Below are 20,761 nucleotides of genomic sequence, written 5' to 3'. Positions count from 1 at the left end.
ACCACCAGCCTGAACCGTTGACACAAGGCAGGATGGATCCACGCTTTCATGTTGTTGCCGCCAAATTCTAACCCTACCGTCCGAATGTGTCAGCAGAAATGGAGACTCACCAGAGCAGGCAACGATTCTCCAATCTTCTATTGTCCAGTTTTGGTGAGTCTGTGTGAATTGTAGCCTCAGTTTCCTGTTCTTAGCTGACAGGAGCGGCACCCGGTGTGGTCTTCTGCTGCTGTAGCCCATCCGCCTCAAGGTTGGGAAGTGTTGTGCATTCAGAGATGCTCTTCTGCAGACCTCGGTTGTAACGAGTGCTTATTTGAGTTACTGTTGCCTTTCTATCAGCTGGAACCAGTCTGGACATTCTCCTTTGACCTCTGGCATCAACAAGGCATTTGCGCCGACAGAACTGCCGCTCACTGGATATTTCCTCTTTCTCAAACCATTCTCTGTAAACCCTAGAGATGGTTGTGCGTGAAAATCCTAGTAGATCAGCAGTTTCTGAAATACTCAGATCAGCCCGTCTACATGCCTAAATGCATTGTGTTGCTGCCATGTGATTAGCTGAATAGAAAGTTGCGTTAACAAGCAGTTGGAAAGGTATCCCCAATAAAGTGGCCTGTAAGCGTATATAAACAGTTGAAGTAAAAATTTTCCCTTTTCACTTTTTCAAATATTTCCTAAAGGATGGAAACACCTTTTTTCTCAAAAGGGCTTATTTTACTTGTCTCCTACAGTTAAAACTGTTGACCAATTTTTTATCAATTCAGCCAATTTCTTGTTCTGGCAGTTCACTTTTAGCTTAGCTTAGCATAATGAACTGAATTGAATTAGACCATTAGCATTTCAATAAATAAAATAAAAAACGTTTTAAATAAAAATAAATATAAAAAAAAAGTTTTGATAATTTTCCTATACAAAGATCAAGTTTTCTATAGCTACACTGAGCAATAAAACAGATGGGAAATGAAAAAGGACTATTTTCTAAGCCGATCCTGCTGAGAACGATACTATCTATCTGGAGCAATAGTCAAGAAATGCTGCTGCTGTACTATGGCTGGACCAGGCGGAGTGATATTAAAAGCTCAGGAGGACTGGTGGTTCCTTTAAGACATTAGGTTTTACTTGAAGTAAAGTGTACTAATTTCTTAAAAGTGACAGAAGTGTATTAAAAAGTGTCAAAAAATAATAAATCCAAATTAGGTTAAAGTGCGGTGAGAATTGTTGAAAATGTCATTTCTGACACATTCCCCCAGGAATGTACAGTCAGAGGAAAATACACCATATGCTGGAAATATTGATGCAGGTCATTAAGAGCAGCCCCATGGAAATAAAGTCATCCCCGGTGCACCGCAAAAACTGTCACGAGCTTCCTAAAAGACATAATATATGATTTCAGCATCGATACCACATCAGCTGCATAAAACATATGCTGGATAAGTTGGCGGTTCATTCCGCTGTGGCGACCCCTGATTATTAAAGGGACTAAACTAAAAATGAATGAATGAATGAAAGTGGCCACAGTGTATGTGAGAGTGTATGGGTGTTTCCCAGTGCCAGAAGGCCATCCGCTGTGTAAAACATGTGCAGGATAAGTTAGCGGTTCATTCCCCTGTGGCAACCCCTGATAAATAAAGGGACTAAGCTGAATGAATAAATACAGTAGCTAAATTAAATTCTGTAGCGCAATTCAGACTCAACCCTGCATATCTTGCGATGTGACTATTGTGAATGTGCACGTTGCGATATCAGTGCTGAAATGATATATTGTGCTGTCCTAGTAGATGAGAGGGGGCAGTTGCCCCGAGGTTCATGCAGAGACTCTGAACGATGCAGCTTCATTAGACATGCCACATCTAGACCTCCAGCGTAACAGGAAGGATCAGAGGCGGATGCAGGGACAGGTGAGGCCGTACACATGCAGGAGAGACGGGTAGGAACAGGCCAGAGCTGAAAGCTTCAGATGAATAAAACAACAGCAGCTCTACTCTTTCTGTTTGCTCTGTGTGAGAGCAAACACAACGCTAAGGCCTAGACAAATGCACTATATAATGCAAGTGAAACATATTTGAATCACTCGTGGCGTATAACTCTCCAACATTTTAACAGGATCTTTAGAGAAACTAAAGCTCTACAACAGGGGTGTCCAAACTTTTTCGTAAAACCAAATATCATTGAGAGCCGTGGGTTAAGGGTAAATATACCAAACTATAATAGGGTAGAGCTGCACAAATGAATCGTTAAAAGATTGCGATCTCGATTCGAACCCCTAGACGATCTTAATCCAGCATTTCTACGATTCTGCCAATCATATTTTCAAGTTCAGGAGAGAAGAAAAGGCGGCTGCACGAGACTTTTCATTGTTTCACACACGTTGCTCAGTGACATTGACACCTCCAAATGATGTTGAATGAGTCACATACTGTATTTATAAGGTATAATTCACCTAAAAATGTCATTTTTGTCTTAATATAATGATGTGTTCACGATCGGGAAATCACACAAGACGTGAGCTGCTGACTGTGAGCTGTTATAGAGAGGGCGCTCGCGCTTTACTTAATGATAGACGCGCGCGAGCGTCTACTTTAGTGAACAGAACCAGCACATGTTGCGAGTAACATGTAATACAGTTGTAAATAATATTCAGTTTGTGGCACAGAGTGATCGTTTGGGAGCCGCACGCGAAGTATGAACAAGCACTTAGCAGTCAAAATGAAACCGAAAGTGTGCACTTCATTTAAATGATCATATCGCATTTTAGAGTTATGATTACGACAAGCATTTGATGTTTTTCTTTCATAGCGAACACACAGATTTGCATAAAAATAAATGTTTACAATGTCAGTATAACTACTCCACCCTATATATTGTTGAATATAATCTGATAATGGCAAATGTCTGATTTTACCAGTGAATAAAATTGTCTAATATGACAGATTGCAAGCATATATCTCAAACATAATAATTCAACATCAGAATTATTATAAGTAGAATAGAATTATTTATAGAAACCAGTAGACCAACACATAATATTATTAGCGATGTTGTGCCATGTTTGTTTTTACCATTCCTTTATTTTACATCTACAGAATCGTGAGAAAATCGTGATCTTTATTTTAAGCAAAACAATTGCAATTCTCATTTTAGTCAGAATCATGCAGCCCTATATAGGGGTGTCAAAATTAATTGTTTCTTTAGTGCCTCGCGATGCACATGTGGACAATTCAATATCGGTTCAGTATTCGATCATAACCGGTTATTAGGGCTGTGCAAATCCGATTTCGATTATGGCTTCTAACGATTATAAAAACCATTAATCGAGATAAACGATTATTGCACCATATACCAAAAGGCGAAAGAACGCGTGCTTATGTGTGTGTGCAACACGCGCACACGCATAAGCACGCGGTCAGCATTCGGTGTCATTCGCACACTGAGACGAGCAGAGGAGCGCAGACATCTAAAGTCATCTTAACATGAGCGCTTTAATTATCAAATAGGTGTCAAAACGCGGTGATTAGTGAATATTCATATTAACCCTCATTTGCGTAATAAACAAACGAGTTGAGAATCAAAAGACACGTGAAAGAGAAACCATTAAAGTGACAGTGCAAAATGCTGCCGCCTGTTTTATCATTAATCAAACGACGAGAAAATTTCTTGCTGCTCTTGACTGAAGGATTTTTGTAGCTAAAGTGTTTTTCTTAGGGTGAAGATGCTTAAATCACAGTTTGTTTTATATTTTTATTCTATTGTATTTATTTCTCTTTCCTTTGCAGGGTGGAAGATAACTGTATATATACAGTTGTAGTCAGAATTATTAGCCCTCCAGAATATTATTAGCAACCCTTTCCCTCCAGTTTCTGTTTAATGGAAAGAAGTTTTTTACGTATTTCTGAACATAATAGTTTTGTTTTATCATGTCTAATTACTGATTTGTTTCATCTTTGCTATGATGACAGTACATAACATTTTACTAGATGTTTTTCAAAATACAAGCATTCAGATTAAAGTGCAATTCAAAGGCTTAATTAGAGTAATTAGACAAGTCATTGTATAACAGTAGATTCTTCTGCAGACAATCAAAAAATATATTGCTTAAGGGGACTAATAATATTGACCTTAAAATGGGTTTCAAAATATTCAAACCTGCTTTTATTCTGGCTAAAATAAAACAAATAAGACTTTCTCCAGATGAAAAAAATTATTAGAGGAAATACTGTTAAATTCCTTGCTCTGTTTAACATAATTTAGGAAATAGTTATTTAAAAAAACTAAATTCTCAAAAGCGCTAATAATTTTGACTTCAACTGATAATCGTTTACAATAATCGTGATTACAATTATGACCAAAATAATCGTGATTATGATTTTTTCCAAAATCGAGCAGCCCTACCGGTTATTATGTACTGACGTTATTTATCTCCTATGCGCGATGTCACAGTAGAATACTATGGCGAAGGAGGGCGACAAAATAAAACACTCCAACTACTTAAAAGGTAGATAATTATGCACAGTTCAACTGCTTGTGAGTTTGCTGGAAAGTCTTTCACTGACACGAGCCACTTTTTCACTACTAGAGAGAGATGCTGTAAAATTCTCTCTATCACACACATTGGACATTTGACCCGCTGGCGTGTTTGTGAGGTAACTTTTCCTTTCCTCTTGGCTGTTAAAGCGATACTTGTGGATCCTGACACGAGTGTGCCTGAGGTGCAAGTGCACTGTGTCTATTACGGATTACCTGTGATAACCGCGTATTATGTGCATAGACTGTAACTGCCGCTGTTCTTCCCGCGTCACTCATCAGTGAACAGCACTTTCATTTCTAAAGCCGATCACAGCCCTTTCTGTTGAGCACATGAAGACAATGACCAACTATAGGGGTGTAAGACCTCCTTTGACAGTGCTCGGGATAATATTTATAAGAGTTTATTTGCTATAAATGCTCGTGCTGTCCTCTGTGCATGCGTTGGAGTTATGTTTGATACATACAAAGAGTGTTTTCTTTGAGCAGGTCAATTTAAGAGTACAGTTTATATATCTTACTGCTGTATTAAAGGAAAAAATTGTATTACAAATAATATATAAATATATTTATAGATTTTAATTTTAAAAAATTCTTGTGTTGGGGAAAAAAAAATCGAATTATGTATGGAAAGCATCGTCAATGCACCAAGATATCGAACTCAACTGAATCGATGGCATGATAATCGCAACCGAACCGAACCGTGAGACCAGTGTAGATTCACCCTCCTCCTCATTACAATTACAGACCTTTTTCTCACCTGCTGCATGGAGAGCGACATAGTGACCAGCTCTTCCGGTAGAATGTTTAGAACTTCCCTTTACAGCGTTTACAACCGGTAATTTGCGATCTGAAAATGGGTTTCAATAGCGTTTTGGGTGGATTACGGAGTGTTTTTATGACACACAACTTGTGTGATTCAAATGTGCATTTTTTATTTGATGTCTGACGTAATCTTACTAAAATAGATTATATAACAAAAACAAAAAGCCCAAAATATGCACACATCACTCCTATTCTGAGGTCTCTACATTGGCTACCGGTGACACAAAGAATCGAATTTAAAATCCTTCTCTTTGTGTATAAAGCCCTACAAGGTCTAGGCCAGGGGTGGGCAAACTCAGTCCTGGAGGGCCGGTGTCCTGCACAGTTTAGCTTCAACACTAATCAAACACACCTGAACAAGCTTATCAGTGTCTTCAAGATCACTAGAAATCTATAAGCAGGTGTGTTTGATTAGAGTTGAAGCTAAACTGTGCAGGACACCGGCCCTCCAGGACTGAGTTTGCCCACCCCTGGTCTAGGCCCTCATTATTTATCCCAACTGATTGTTAACTACACTCCTCCAAGACACTTGCGTTCCGATGATCAGTTTTTATTAAAAGTTCCAAAGGCCCACTTTAAAAGTAGGGGCAAACCTGCTTTTGCCATAGCAGGTCCTCGCCTCTGGAACACTCTGCCATTATAACTAAAAAAGGCTTCGTCGCTGCCTATTTTTAAGTCTAAATAAAATACCCATTTATTTTCTAGGTCTTTTGAAGCATAAGTCCTTCCCTTTCAGAAGGGGGGGGGGGTGTTGGGAATAGGGAAGGGGGATCAAAACGGTCATGTTCTCTTTCATGTTTAGTGTTGGTCAACTATGGTGGCATCTTTTAATTAGGAAAAAAAATTATTTTATTATTATTATTTTCTATTTTTTTTAATAATATTTTGGTCTTTTCTTGATAATCTTTCTATGTTTCTTCCTATTATGTGCCTATTGCTAGTTTTACTGTTTTATGCTCATATCATGTGTTTATTTTCTAGAGGTGTGAACCTATACTGGTTTCACGGTTCGGTTACGATTATCAAGTCTTCGATTCGGTTCAATTCGATATCTCGGTGCATCACGGTGCATTGACGATGCTTTCTATATACAGTGTTATATTTTAGGGGGGAGGCTATAACAAGCTGTCTGTATAAACACACAGCACCACACTGTCTCTCATTCAAACACATACACAAACATAGACAGCACCAAACAAACAAACAAACAAACAAACAAACACACACACACACTTAAGCCCTCGCTACAGGGAGAGCTCGCGCTGAGCGGAGCAGAAAAACAGGAAGAAAAAAAACGAAAAAAAAAAGAAGCACTTTTTCTCCTCTCCGCGCGAGCTCTCCCGGTTAAACATATTGCGAGGGCTTAAACGAAGCAGTGCTCGTAATGTCGAGCGGAAAAAAAGAAAGACAGCTGTGAAACATAACCAGCTTTGTCTTTTTGTAGGAAACACACTTTAGATCTTTTTAGGTTTTTGAGTTATTGCCGTCTATAACTGAATGTGTGTCAGGAAAATCGAAAACAAAACCAACTGAACCGCACTCATCTCTGGCGCCCCCCTGGATATACAGCGCCCTTAGCATATGCCTATGGTGCCTCTGCCACGGGCCGGCCCTGAGTTGCCTGAGTGTTGTAAATACTCGCGCTCACCTCCCTCGCGACAGAGCACATAGGAGAAAAATGACGTCAGTACATAATAACCGGTTATGATTATTACTGAAACGATACAGAATTGTCCGCATCTGCATCGCGGTGCACCGAAGAAACAATTAATTTTGACACCCCTATTATTTTCTCTCTGTATAGCACTTTGCAGCTATGTGGCAGTTGGAAACGTGCTATATAAATAAACAGAACTTGAACTTGAACATATAATAGCTCCTCCCCTTTAAAAAAACAGCCAATGAGCAGTGAGAGTGGTCGAGATCAAGCTAATCAAATGAAAGGCAAATAAAAAAGCGTCCTAAAGGGGCGGGGCATGTCAGACACTAAAGAGCATTTGATTGATCAAAAGTTTTGATGAGAAACTGAAGTACGAGGTGACCCAAATAAAACTGTTGATCCATTTAGGCGGACAAACTACAAGGTTTGGATGCTTATATCAGTTTTATATCTTCTAAACATGAATTCTGTCCCTGTTTTAGAGTGTACTAGCTTATAGATATCCTAAAAGCGACCAATACTAAAATAACATCAGAAAAGTTTGGGAATAGTCATTCTGCATGCCGGAGCTGCTCACCTAACAATAAAAGAAATGCAAGCACATCATTGAAATCGTCATATCACATTACCAGGGATTTAGGTGGTTTGTTATTCTCATATAAGTGCATTATTAGGAGAGAGGCGGGAATTAGAGAGCACAGAGAGAGTCTGTGTGTGACTTGTATGTTAGAGAATTAACAAACGCCTTCATTCAAAGCGTGAGAAATAAGAAAGAAAGTGACAGTGCTGCAATTAAACTACTATACTTAAAACAGTGAATATGAAATTTAATAATACTAGAGGGAATATCTGTCCTTCTAATGCCAAATGTCTACTTTGATACAAAAAAATAGGCCTACTTATGTGTTCAGTCAGTGTAACAATCTGTATTTTCAGCTTCAGAATCATTCATATTTTCTCTCTGGTGTAGCCATTGCCCTCATTGTGAAAAATGCTGGGTTCCAAACAATCGATTTGTGTTGGAAAAACATAAAGGAATTAAGTAAACGTATTAGTTTTTACAAAATTAAGTGGATTAAAGGTAAAATCATAAGTAAGGTCGTAAGGTAAATAATAAAAAGTTGTCCCCCAAATAACTCAATAATTGTGTTGTTTTATCTCATTTAAAATAAGCAGTTTGAACGAACAACAAACACATTTTTTTTAATCAAGAGTACAGTTTTGTTAGCTATTTACCACTGTTTTAGTAGTAATAATCAATTTAAATAAAACTTACGTTTTTCTTGAAAAATGCGCTCCAAAAATGATCATCATAGTGTTTTATGCAGCTTGAAGTATATCATGTTCTCAACCAACTAACGTCCAAGCACTGGTGTTCCTTCTTTGAATGATGAGATTAAAATGATTATAAAGTCCCTTACTGTTTGATTTGTAGTGGGTTTCAATATTTCAGATGAAGTGGAAGATGCGGTTTAGATGTTAAATAGCAGTAAAAAACATCTACAACCTGAGGCTATATATTCAACCAATCACCATTAATCTAAAACAGTACAAATATTCATGTCTAACCAATAAATAAGCATTCCTAGTATGTTTACAGTATACCACCGCTTCTGTTGTCTTGTCGCTTGTATAAAAAGACAAATTAGGATTATCTTATTTCAATGAGAGAACTTAAAATAAAAAGAAAATGTACTTCGGAAAACTGAAATATAGTTATAATCATAATAATGTCATAACAATATCATAATAATGTCATAATACCATCCAAGAACACGCTATAAAGCTCTTTTTAATATTATTATTATTATGAGGTTTTTACTATATCATTCAAACGCCAGGAGCAGAACCATTCCTACACATGAGGTAAACACATATGTAAAACATCAACCAAAAGGGTTATATTATGCATATTATATATATATATATATATATATATATATATATATATATATATATATATATATATATATATATATAAGATCCATACACACACGTCTGACACTGCACATTTCAGGATAAAATCTTGTGACCTGGATTTACTATAATACTTGTCAAAGCCTGTGAGATTGAAGACTAGGAAGTGTCACTGATGCCACTATCAATAACTGAAACTCTCAGTTAGAAACCTCTTAACGCGGTGTGATATTAAAACACAGTAAGACTACAAAAAAAATGCAATCTATACAATAATCATCCTGTTGAATATGAATGCAAAGCAGAAATTCTTAAAGCAAAAAATAACTTTGACGTGCAAGTAATTCACTTTTTTTTTTTTTTTTTTTTAAATTGCCAACCGCAGGTCAACATAGTATACAAATAATTAGGGTGAGGTTTTATATTCACACATTTATACGTTCTCCTTAATAATATAATTTCAGAAAGTATTCTTCGCAAATTCTAAATATGGAAATCATATTAGCAGCCAATGACTATCAAAGTACAACACTGTTCACAGTAGGACTATGCAATTTAGGGAAAATATATAACTCCAATTTTTTTTTTTTTTACAGATATTGCAATTGTGATGGCTAGTAACTGTCTGTTCACACCGAAAGCGGCGAGAGCGTCCAAGGTCGCTCTGGCCGCCCTGGCGACAACGCTGTCTGTCTTCAGCTTCGCCAGCGAGAGCGTCAAAACACGCTACATTGATCTCGTATTTAAAGGAGCCGCTGCAGCATATCACTTACATTCCTGCATGAAACATGTTTCTAGAGTGAAAATGTTGCGCACTTCTTATCAAATTCATTTAACAATGAAAGATCAAGTTGCGTGTGGTGTGACTTTGCTCTTTTTATCCAATATGTGTCCATATGTCTGAAATATCCTGAAGCAGCTATACTGTTTTGTACTGTCACATCGCGTGAGATTCCCGCTTTTTTAAGATAAATTTATATAACATTAATGAACATCAGTAACTCGCCAGTAACTTATTTAATGCATGTTCCTGTAAGAAAACATTGTAAATAATTGAAAATCCGGCAACCGCTATCATCAAACCCTTGGGAACAACTGTGGTCGGAACCAAAGTTCACAGTTCTGTGTTCTCTGAACTACTATCAAGCGGTGGACGTCTTCATTCAGATTGCTTGCCACCAAACCGCGTCATAGATCATTAGCATTAAGTTGACTTGATTTCAACTCCCCTCGACACTCACATCGGCGAAGACGCGCCGCGCCGCGCTGCTCCTCGTCGCCGGCTCTCATTAAAAATGAATGACTTCCGGCTACTTTGACGCAAAAGCAAAGCACAACACTCAGAGTCAATTAAATGTTGTGTTGATGTTGAGAGACTGTCACAAGTTGAGACTGTCCAAAAATGAAATATTATGCGATTGTAAAACCAACTTTTCCTCAAAAGTGTGTAGCTAGAGAGTAGCTAATTAGCAGAAACAAATTTCTCAAAAAAGCAATAAAATGATTGGAATACATTGGGATGAGGTAAAGCTGGTTTTATTTGGCAAATTCTAAGTAGGGAAATCTTATTAGCAGCCAGAGACTATCAAAGCACAACATTCACAGTGAATTAAATGTTGTGTTGATGTTGAGACTGTCACAAGTTGAGACTGTCCAAAAATGAAATAATATGCGATTGAAAAACCAACTTTACCTCAAAAGATTGTAGCTAGAGTAGCTAATTAGCAAAACAAATGTCTTCTAAACGCAATAGAACATACCTTTCAACCCTCCCGTTTTTCCTGGGATTCTCCCGTATTTTACTGTTCTATACTGCTATCATCCCTTAAAAGTATTTTCCCTTATTTCTCCCATATTTTCAGTCTTTCTCTGAACAGCCGAGCCTCCCTATGCGCAACCCATACCGCCGAACCATCAGGGGTCGCCCCTTGCTCTAAAACGTGAGTCTTCTGTGCTTTCGCTTTGTTTAGGAGTGAAAACACTTATAAATAAATATTAACAACAGCTCGATTCCATTTCCTTTTGATTACAGGTGCCGTCGCCCATCCTATACAATCCTCAAAACAGTCATATAGCAGTGCGTGACTGTCAGCTCACGCGCTCCATAGTGATAAACAGACGCTGTTTCCCAAACGGATTCTGTACACGCGATTTGAAACAGAGAGAAAGTCTGGCTTTTGGGTGCGTGTTTAAACAGACATACAAACATATTTAATAATAATAACATACAATGTCGATCTTGGTGTTTTTTTTTCCCCAAACACAACTAATTTCGTCTTGAATGAGCATAAAAAGTTGGGAAAGCAGTCGAATGCTTTCATTATTACGTTTACATTTTTTAAGTGACACATCTTATTTAATGTAATAAAAAAAAATCTTAATAAATGAGAGATTCATTCGTTGTTCTTTGATCAGAATGTGTAAGTTATACAGTGGAGAAACGGCTAATGAAATTGATAGCTTGATTCTATTTCATCATAATAAATATTAATTTTAATAAGTTGAAGTTTGCTATTGTGTTTGTTGCTAATGCATATATTTATTTTTTCTTGTGTTAATAATAATAATAATAATAATAATAAACATATTACTGACTATTTAACTGTTTATTTATAATGAAACAGCTCCAAGTGAACATATTTAGTAATTTTGGGATTTTTTTGGGGGGAATCCCTTATTATGGTGGACATATCCCACCAAGAGCACAACATTCACAGTATATATAGTGTATAGTGTATATTGTATATAGTATAGTGCTAATGCTGTGCTGCAGTTGAGGCTGTTCAACTTTACCTCAACAGACTGTGGAGTAGCTACTTAGCAAAAACAAATGTCTACAAAAAAGCGATAAAACAGTTGGCATACATTAGGATGAGGTAAAGTTGTTTTTTATATACACACATTGGAACTTCATCATTAATAATATAATCTCAGAAATGCATTATTTGCTAATTCGAAGTAGGGAAATCATATTAGCAGCCAATGACTATCAAAGCATCATATTGTTCACAGTCAATTAAATAGACCGTGTCAAAAGTTGTCACTGTTCAAAAATGATTTAATGTGCCAATGTAAAAGCAACTTTACCTCAAAACTGTATCTACTTAGCAAAAACAAATGTCCCCAAAACAAAGCGATACGATAATTGTAATAAATGCGATCGACTTACCAGCAGACAGTCTGTGTTGACCTCTGATTTGGGATCCTTCAGCATAGCATCGATCTTCTCGAAACGAGCTGTCAAACTTTCTCCAATAGACATCTCCATAACTGATCGGATGGGGGGTTTGATTCAGTCGAGTGCAAAGAGATGCGAGTTTACTGGCTAGATTAGCAAATGAACTCGCTAACTTCCTCTGCCCTCACAAAAGCAATAAGCAGCAGTTTGATCAAAGCAGCGTTTTGTGCCTTACTGCCTCATTTTCGCTCTCGCTGAAACGTACACAACACCGAGAGGGGACGAAAAGCCACATTTTCCACACAAAACAACAACAACGACAAGACAAGGTGTCGGATTAGTCCATGACAACTTGGCAACACACAAAAAGCGGCAGCAACAGATTAACGTATACTGCGCTAAGCTAATTTAGCTTCGGGAGATATGAGGGGCTCGTTTAAAACACGCAAACTGATCACATCCCCGCAACAAAACACTGAAGACGTGAAATAAACGGTGCAGAGTTAGCATGCGGCCATAAGAAACGAAGTTTCTCCAGGCCTCCGTCCATAAATGCTCGCCAGGCCGAGCGAGTCTGACAGCTGCAAAGTGAGAAGTGGCGAGAGACAGAGACAAAACTTCGCCTTACGAAAATTTCGATCAGTTAAAACAAGATCCTGGTTAAAACGATCCTTTACGAGTCCTTCGGCGATAAACCTCCTCTATTCCGCGCGCCGGTTTGTACTTTCCCAACATGTATGTAATCCACGAAGCCGTAGCTAAACGGATACATCAAGCTTTCAATCGATGCTGTTATTCAAAAAGGAGAAAAAAATATAGAGGGTGCCCGATTTTCTCCCACTGCCCGACCAACATGTCCGCCTTCCTGTTGAAACACCCCGGAGAGTCAGTTAACTTCGAAACTTCCCCGACTGCGCATGTGCAGACGCTCGCTCGCTCACTTGCTCGCTCCCGCTTCGGTTTAATGGCGGGTCTGAAAACCAACGTGTTTCTGCAGTATGTGTTCGCATGCAGAACCGCAGAGCAAGCATTTTCAGGGCTGTACAGCGCCACGCCAGTACATTTCTGCAATATTTTGCGACTGTACTGTACGGTCAGACATACACTCAGTCCATACACTACAAAATACTTGCTGCCTAAATGATTTTAGTTGAATCAAATGAACTTGTATAGTCATCTCAACTTACATCAGTCAAACTGACTAAAAATATTAAGTCAAACTTTGTTGAAACCTGATTAAATAAGTTAAAGTAACATTAAATATTTGTTTTCATGACTTTTTGTCATTTTTTACAGTCTATTAAGATGCGTACGGTATGATGAAGTAAGCACACTGTGATATTCAGGTAAAGTTGGTTTTATTTTCGCACATTCGTACAGTGACAACTTGTGAAACTGTCCCATATTGTTTACCACCATACCTGCCAACACTCCCGTTTTTCCCGGGAGTCTCCCGTATTTCATACACATTTTCTGCCACCCTCCCGTTTTGTTATTTCTCCCGGAAAGCTACAGCAATTTCAACCATCTCCCCCCCTGTAAAACCCCTTGGTCACCAATATTGGTGTAGGATCTGATTGCAGCGGTCGCCCGAAACACACTTCATAGTCTAGCTACTAACACCACAGTACACAGTACCCGGTCTGCAGCAGTGTTATTCAGACACCTCAACCCCAAACCTAACCCCCCCCCCCAATCTCCCAGATTTTCAGGGACAAATGTTGGCAGGTATGTTTACCACGCTACTTTGATTATTCGATCTGAGATTGCATGTAAGCAGGAGGGATTTAGTGATTTTGGGAGAGGGGTCTGGCTGCAGACCTGGTGCAGTGCAATCTGGGCTGCATCCAATGCTTTTTAATGGGCTCACCTAACCCCACCCCTAACCCTAACAGTCACAGTGATGTCACTAGCTCCATTTGAGTGCATTGTCTCTGACATTGCATCGCTGAGTGATGCAGTCTCAGCTTGCATCATAAAAGCTGCATCCAGATACTATTGTATTTTGGGGTCCTATTCCAGCCACGGGCCCAACAGTTCTAAAATGCACCTTTTGTACTTTATTCATTCATTTATTGTATTTTCGTCTTAGTCCCTTTATTAATCTGGAATCACCACAGCAAAATAAACCATCAAGCGTGCTGTACGGTCAGTCTTTGCATAATAGGATACACAATGAAGCACAGTAAGCACACTGTAAAAATAGCTATATGGGACATTCTACCAGAAAAGTACACTATCTGTGCCTGAGATAAAAGCATAAATACACTGAATAAAAAGTATTTTATCCCAAAAAAATGTCTAAAATGGACTGATGGTTGATTTCTTTAAGTTGTTCTAAAGGAATATGTCCTTTATTTAGGTCTCAGATTTTTGTTCTTTATTAAAAACACTTTACACTAAACTCATGTCCTTGTCCTCAGTCCAATATATTTAATAGTTGTTATGCTAAAACTGCTATTTAGAAAGAAAATAAAACTTCAGAAACAGCAAGTTTAAGTTGTTATCATTCACATGTGTGCAGTGGTGTAAAGTAACTAATTACAAATACCCAAATGACTATAATTGAGTAGTTTTTCTCAGAAATTGTAATTTACTAAGTACTTTTAAAAATGTCTACTTTTACTTTTCCTTGAGTACATTTTTAGTGCTGTATCGGTACTTTTACTCCACTACTTTCCTTCAACCTGCAGTCACTACTTTATTTTGTCTTTGGGAGTTAGAAAAATCCGTCCTGTAATTCCTGTCCAATCAAATCACACATAGAAGGTAAATAATAATGAACTACTTCAAGACATGTGCACTTTACATTGCAGCAAACTGTTTGGAAGCATTAAGTGTCCAAGAAGATGTTCAATATCACGCATTGACCCAGAGACTGCCCACATAGCAAAATTTCTCTGGCCCAGCTCTGGCCCACACAATCAGGTTTTGCTTGGCCCACATGCCGCAGTGAATTACGATACATGACTGGACCAAATCTGGCTTCCAGACAAGGGCCAAACACAGACCATATCTGGGCCAATCTCAGCCAAGTTAATAACTCATAACTGGGCCTGAACTGGGCCAGATAGGTTGGTGCGTCACGATAGCAATGAAATTGATAAACCCATGGAGTGATGCGCTTTAGGCACACTATGGGCACGCTTTTTCCCAAAGTGACCTGATTGGTAGAATTTTTTTTCTTTACTCAAAAATGATTTTAGTGTATTTTAAATGTGGGTCAAGACTGGCCAAACTCACATGGCCCACTTATCAAATTTTTAAATCTGGGCCAAATACTACGTTTTTCATCTGGCCCAAATCTTATGTGTCGCCTTAAAAACGGTGCCACCTCTGCCAAACCTGGGCCATGTTTGGCCCACATGCTGTATGCCAGTGCCGGATGAATGCCTGCTGTGCCAGCTTTATGCCAAATCTGGGCCAGAATTCTTTGCTACTAGGGTGTTTAGATCAGGGATGCCCAAACACAGTCCTGGAGGGCCGATGTCCTGCAGATTTTACCTCCAACTTGCCTCAACACACCTGCATGGATGTAAGCCTAGTATGAGATTGATTAGCTAGCCCAGGTGCGTCTGATTGTTATTGGAACTAAACTTTGCAGGACACCGGCACTCCAGGATTGAGAATGGGCACCCCTGGTTTAAATGCATGTCACTAATGAGAAGATGATGGATGTTTACTGTATGATGACCAAAATGGCCTTAAACACCCAGCAGGCACAAGACGTCAACATGATGTCAGATTGAAATTGTACCCTTATGTCATGGAGACGCTGCATTTTGTTTGGAAATGAAAATCGGGTTTACATCAGAACTCAACGTCAGCCCGATGTCAATATCCAATGTCCAACCTAAAACCAACTAAATATCAACGTCTAAAGATGTTACAGCTTGACGTTGTGTCAACGTTACCACTATGACCTCTATCAGACGTTGAGTTCTGGTTGCCATTACTAATGAATAACATGTCAGTATTTGACGTCAATAGGATGTTGGTTTAAGATGTTGGCTCGACATTGGATTTGGTCACTTTCTAACAACCTAAAATCAACCTAAAATCAACCAAATATCAACGTCATTTGATGTCATTATTGGATATCAAAATTACATTGTCCTTAGACACTGACTAGACATTGAATTTTGGTCACCTGACATCACAACCTAAATCTAACCTAATATTAACGTCTTATGACATTGTGTGCCTGCTGCACAATCACTAAATGCACTACAGAATGTTACGTTTACACACACACATCCACAAATTACATGTAAATGCATCAACTTTTAGCCACATAATACTCACTCTTGAGTACTTTTAAAAGGTCTACTTTAGTAGTATATTACTAAATATACTAGTAGTATATTACTTTGAGTAATAGTTACAACAGGCACTTTTCCTCTACTCACACTACATTTTTAGGCATGGTACTTTTACTTAAGTATGCTTTTTCAGTACTCTTTCCACCACTGCATGTGTGCAATACACCTTTAAGGCTATGACTCAGAAAAATTTGGCAAAGGAGAATCTGACAGTGATTAAGGATGTTCGATCAATGTATGATTTGATGCTTGTTTTTGCATGATTTGTTTGAGGTACCTTTAAGTACAAATGTGTACCTTTTGAAATGGTACCACCCCAGTGACAGCTCATGTACCTTTATTTCTGAGAGTGTGATACAGTTCCATTAAGAAATAAAAAACTTTTGATTTGTTTAAAGAAGTTGCTGAGAAACAACATTTTCCAACCATTGTGGAAGGGTCTAAAAGAGGAAACACAGAAGGACAATACAACAGCAAATTTTTTAGGGGGAATGGAAATATTGAATCAATTAAGAAATGTATTATGATTTATTAAATGGCAATTTGAGTTAAATAATTGACTAACAAGCAGAATATTTGCTTTAAACCAGCTTTGAAAGAAAAGAAATTTGTTTTTGTATACAATATTTTGGTTATTCCAAATAAAATATTTGTGAGGAGAAACGTTGTGTTTGTATAATAGTGATGAAATTGCTAATAAGATGAAATTGCTTATAAAATTAAGATAATTTAGCTGGTATTTTATCAACAGTTATAGAGTAATAAGAAATTAAACCCTCCAAATTTAGAAAATTTATAATTTGGAATAAAATTCCAGATTGATGTTGGATTTTTGAGAAAATGTTTGCCCCATTTAATTTTTTTAATCGGATATCATTCTGATATGTTAAATCTGTGTTGTCAGATTTACTACCGATTATTGACGGTCTCCATCTAGTGGAAAAGCAGTGTATTAAACGTGGTCTTTATTTACAAAAATAATTCAAACATTGTTCTCATTAATATTCATCACCCAACGCTTCGTTACAGGACATTCGCACGAGGTAAGTTGGTCTGACTCTGATATAATGTGAATGAAAACAATAGAAAAGGATTAAACTTCTATTATTCAACTAATGGTTACAATGGGAATATTTCATACACAACTCATTTGTTTTCATTTCATTAACGAATTAAAACAGTACTGCAATACAAATGTAAATCAAAAACAATTCTAAGGGACCTCTAATATTATCTGTAAACCCAAAATTAACAAGTAAACTGTCTTAATTTTAATTTATTTTATTCCTCTTGCTTTTAATGTTTTTTCTTAATATAATTCCTAATATCTAATAATTCATAATAATAGTTTGATTGACGGCATGCTGTGGGAATATTGTAGTGATTTTGTTTTATTATTATTATTAACAAGAACCAGTATAGATTCATTTTTACAACAAAATTACTTCACATTCCTTAACAAAGATTAAATAAAAAAAAGAAAAAATTAAATAAAAGAAAAAAAGGACGAGAGGGTACATTATCTATTTACATAAAAATATAATATACTTATGTTTCTTCAAATTTTGTTGTTAACAAAAGTTACTAAATTCACTTTTAGTACTGATAATACATGTAAATATTTTACATTTTATGCAAAAACATTAAAGGAGAAGATATTAATATATAAGCATCCTTAACATAATAACCCAAAATCACATGTTTATAAGGTAAGGAAAATGTTTAAAACATATATGAGGCTAACATTAATGCAAAAATGTTGAATATATTGGCCAAACCAAAATAAATGTGAAATAGTTTCATTAAAGTATTCACAAAAACAGCTATAAATTAATTTTAATTATATTTATTTAACCTTATTTGCTCAAGTAGTATGTGTTCATATGCAATAATAATAAAAGGGAGTTTGGCACGAGGGGAAGTAAATCGCTCGTCGAGCTCATCGATCTGGTCATCATGCAGTTGCAGCGTCATTGTGGGCTGCCGTTTGAATGAAGTTAGTAGACACACAAATCTTCCGCATCCCATCGTAAACCCTTTGGATTTGTGCTGTGTTTAAGGACAAGCAGACAGAAAGATGCCCGTATTTACAGGTACGTCAACACTACGATTTAACGCAAATCATAGTTGGTCTTTAAACGATAAGAGATGCTTGAGAAGAGTGAGCGCCGTTAGCATGAAACATTAGCTTCAGGCCTCAGTTCATACTTTCTGTTGTAAAAACACGTTGGAAGCTAAACAAGAAGCGGGAACGCTTTGGCAGGCTTTATGGGATGACTTTTATGTAGGAGATGTGTTTATTTGATATAATGTTCATGCTGTGATTTGTGAATGAGCAGATTGGAGGAGTAACGGTAACTTAGTGATACAGCATGACATCTCGCCGGCTAGGTTGCTTTCAGTTTACGTTAACTTAATTATAATATGTTTAGAAGCTGTAAGTCAGCATACTTTACATGTACTTTACATTTTTCTAATGTAATATTTAAACAGAACAACTTGTAGATTTTAAATGTGATGCTTTATTGTTGTAACTAGTGTGCTATTTAACAGGTGAGTGGTACTTGTTTACATTACCGGTGAGAACTAATGAGGTAAAGTTGGCTTAATATTGGCACATTAGTCAATTTTAAAGGTCTCTATGTTGTTTACTATGCTAATCTGTATGTTCAGTCTGAAATTGCGTTGAAGTATGACTTCCAAACATTATTAGCGCTATTTATTGACTGGAGAATGTTGATAGTCATTAATATGATGAATACGAACTAATAGACCTGCCACGATATCTATACGATATATCGCACCTAATATATCGCGGTAAACGACGTTACTGTCGTTTTGAGACCATTTTATGCCACTTATTACTATTATAATTTCATCGTAATGCAAGTACACACCTCTCAAGAACACATGATAAGAATAATTCATTTAATTTGAGTCATTTCAACCATTTAATAATAAGGCATTGGAATCAAAATGTGAAAACGGATATCCTAAATAAATAATAATAAATGTTTACAAGGTAAAAATGTCATTGTAAGACCATTTTATGCCACTTATTGCTACTATAATATAATCTTAATGCAAGTACACTCTTCTGAAGAACACTTAATATTTAATTCTTAAGAATATTTCACTTATTTCTAGTCATTTTAACCATTTAATAATGAGGCATTGGAATCATAATGTGAAAACGCATATCCTAAATAAATAACAATAAATATTAACAAGGTAAAAAGTAACTGCGATATCTGCTGCCAGATCTATTTTCAGTCGTCAGACAACCACATGAAGATATAATATAGTCGGCTATAGCAAGTACTAGAGTGTTTTTAACTATACTGACACCTCCAGTTCTGATAGTGGCATTTCAAGAAATTACCTTGCCAAAAGGAATAAAAGTGAGTAATTGACGATTAATTTGCCTATTACTCATTATACAAGTTATTTTCTTCAATAGAGGATGCAAAATGTTGACAATGTTAAATCTGGGTAAAGATTGGTCAAACTCTAGAAATCGGGAAATTTGGGCACATTAAATAAATAAACTGTTCAGTATATTCTTATTTTTTCTGTAGCCCTATGCTATATTTGATTGAAGTAAATTTGGTTTAATATTCGCACATTCGTTCCTTTTAAAAGTTCCTGTATTGTTTACCAAGCTAATGTAAATATTCAGTCTGAAAATACATTTAAGTATGTCTTCCAAACAATTCAATTTACCTTTATTTCTATAGCGCTTTTACAATGTAGATTGTGTCAAAGCAGCTTCACATAGAAGATCATAGTAAATTGAAACAGTGTAGTTCAGTTTTCAGTGTTTAAGTTCAGTTTAGTTTAGTTCTGTTCAGTGCGGTTTAATAAGTCCAAACACTGAAGAGCAAATCCATCGATGCACAGCTCTACAGATCAAGAACCATGCAAGACAGTGGTGAGGAAAAAACTTTACCAATTGGGGAAAGTGAAGAATTATAACAACATAAGCACTATTTATTGACTGAACAATGTTGATAGTCTGCTAACATGACTCCCCTGCTTATAATTGGCAAATAATACTTTTCTGAAATTATATTAAGGATACCCCTATATGATAACTTTAGTCCATGAAAGCTATATCTATTACTCTCTACTGTATTAACAGTGTGTGTTTTTTGTGGAGAATAGTGTCTTTAATGTGGCTAGTTTGTGTTGTTTTAGTGTCATGGGTCAGTTATGTTAGTGCCAATGCAAGACATAAACATGCCGAATGAAATAAAGTCGAGTAATTGACAAATACATTTATTCAATTTTGATTTGTTTAACAAGTACATTTCTTCAAATAGTTTGCAAAATGTTGAC

General features: G+C 36.8%; 2 protein-coding genes across 6 annotated transcripts in view; one reads left to right on the top strand and one right to left on the bottom strand.

Annotated features, from left to right (window-relative positions):
• rock1 (Rho-associated, coiled-coil containing protein kinase 1) overlaps positions 1 to 12,968 on the bottom strand; it is an 81,788-nt gene extending 68,820 nt beyond the window's left edge. For 2 of the 3 annotated variants that reach the window (XR_012384832.1, XM_021478592.3), the window contains exon 1: positions 12,093 to 12,968. Coding sequence is in view for 2 of the 3 variants with exons in the window: in XM_021478592.3 (XP_021334267.1) it covers positions 12,093 to 12,191 (99 nt within the window). In the remaining variant the exon portion in view is untranslated. 3 annotated transcript variants of the gene reach the window in all.
• Positions 12,969 to 18,346: 5,378 nt separating this feature from the next.
• The window catches only part of usp14 (ubiquitin specific peptidase 14 (tRNA-guanine transglycosylase)), a 24,936-nt gene continuing 22,521 nt past the window's right edge, over positions 18,347 to 20,761 (top strand). For 2 of the 3 annotated variants that reach the window (XR_012385434.1, XR_012385429.1), the window contains exon 1: positions 18,377 to 18,516. Coding sequence is in view for 1 of the 3 variants with exons in the window: in NM_199973.1 (NP_956267.1) it covers positions 18,501 to 18,516 (16 nt within the window). In the remaining 2 variants the exon portion in view is untranslated. 3 annotated transcript variants of the gene reach the window in all.

Source organism: Danio rerio, chromosome 2, assembly GCF_049306965.1.
Source record: "Danio rerio strain Tuebingen ecotype United States chromosome 2, GRCz12tu, whole genome shotgun sequence".
Taxonomy (NCBI): Eukaryota; Metazoa; Chordata; class Actinopteri; order Cypriniformes; family Danionidae; genus Danio; species Danio rerio.
The sequence above is the reverse complement of the archived record's forward strand: the minus strand, read 5'-3'. Positions and strand labels throughout refer to the sequence as shown.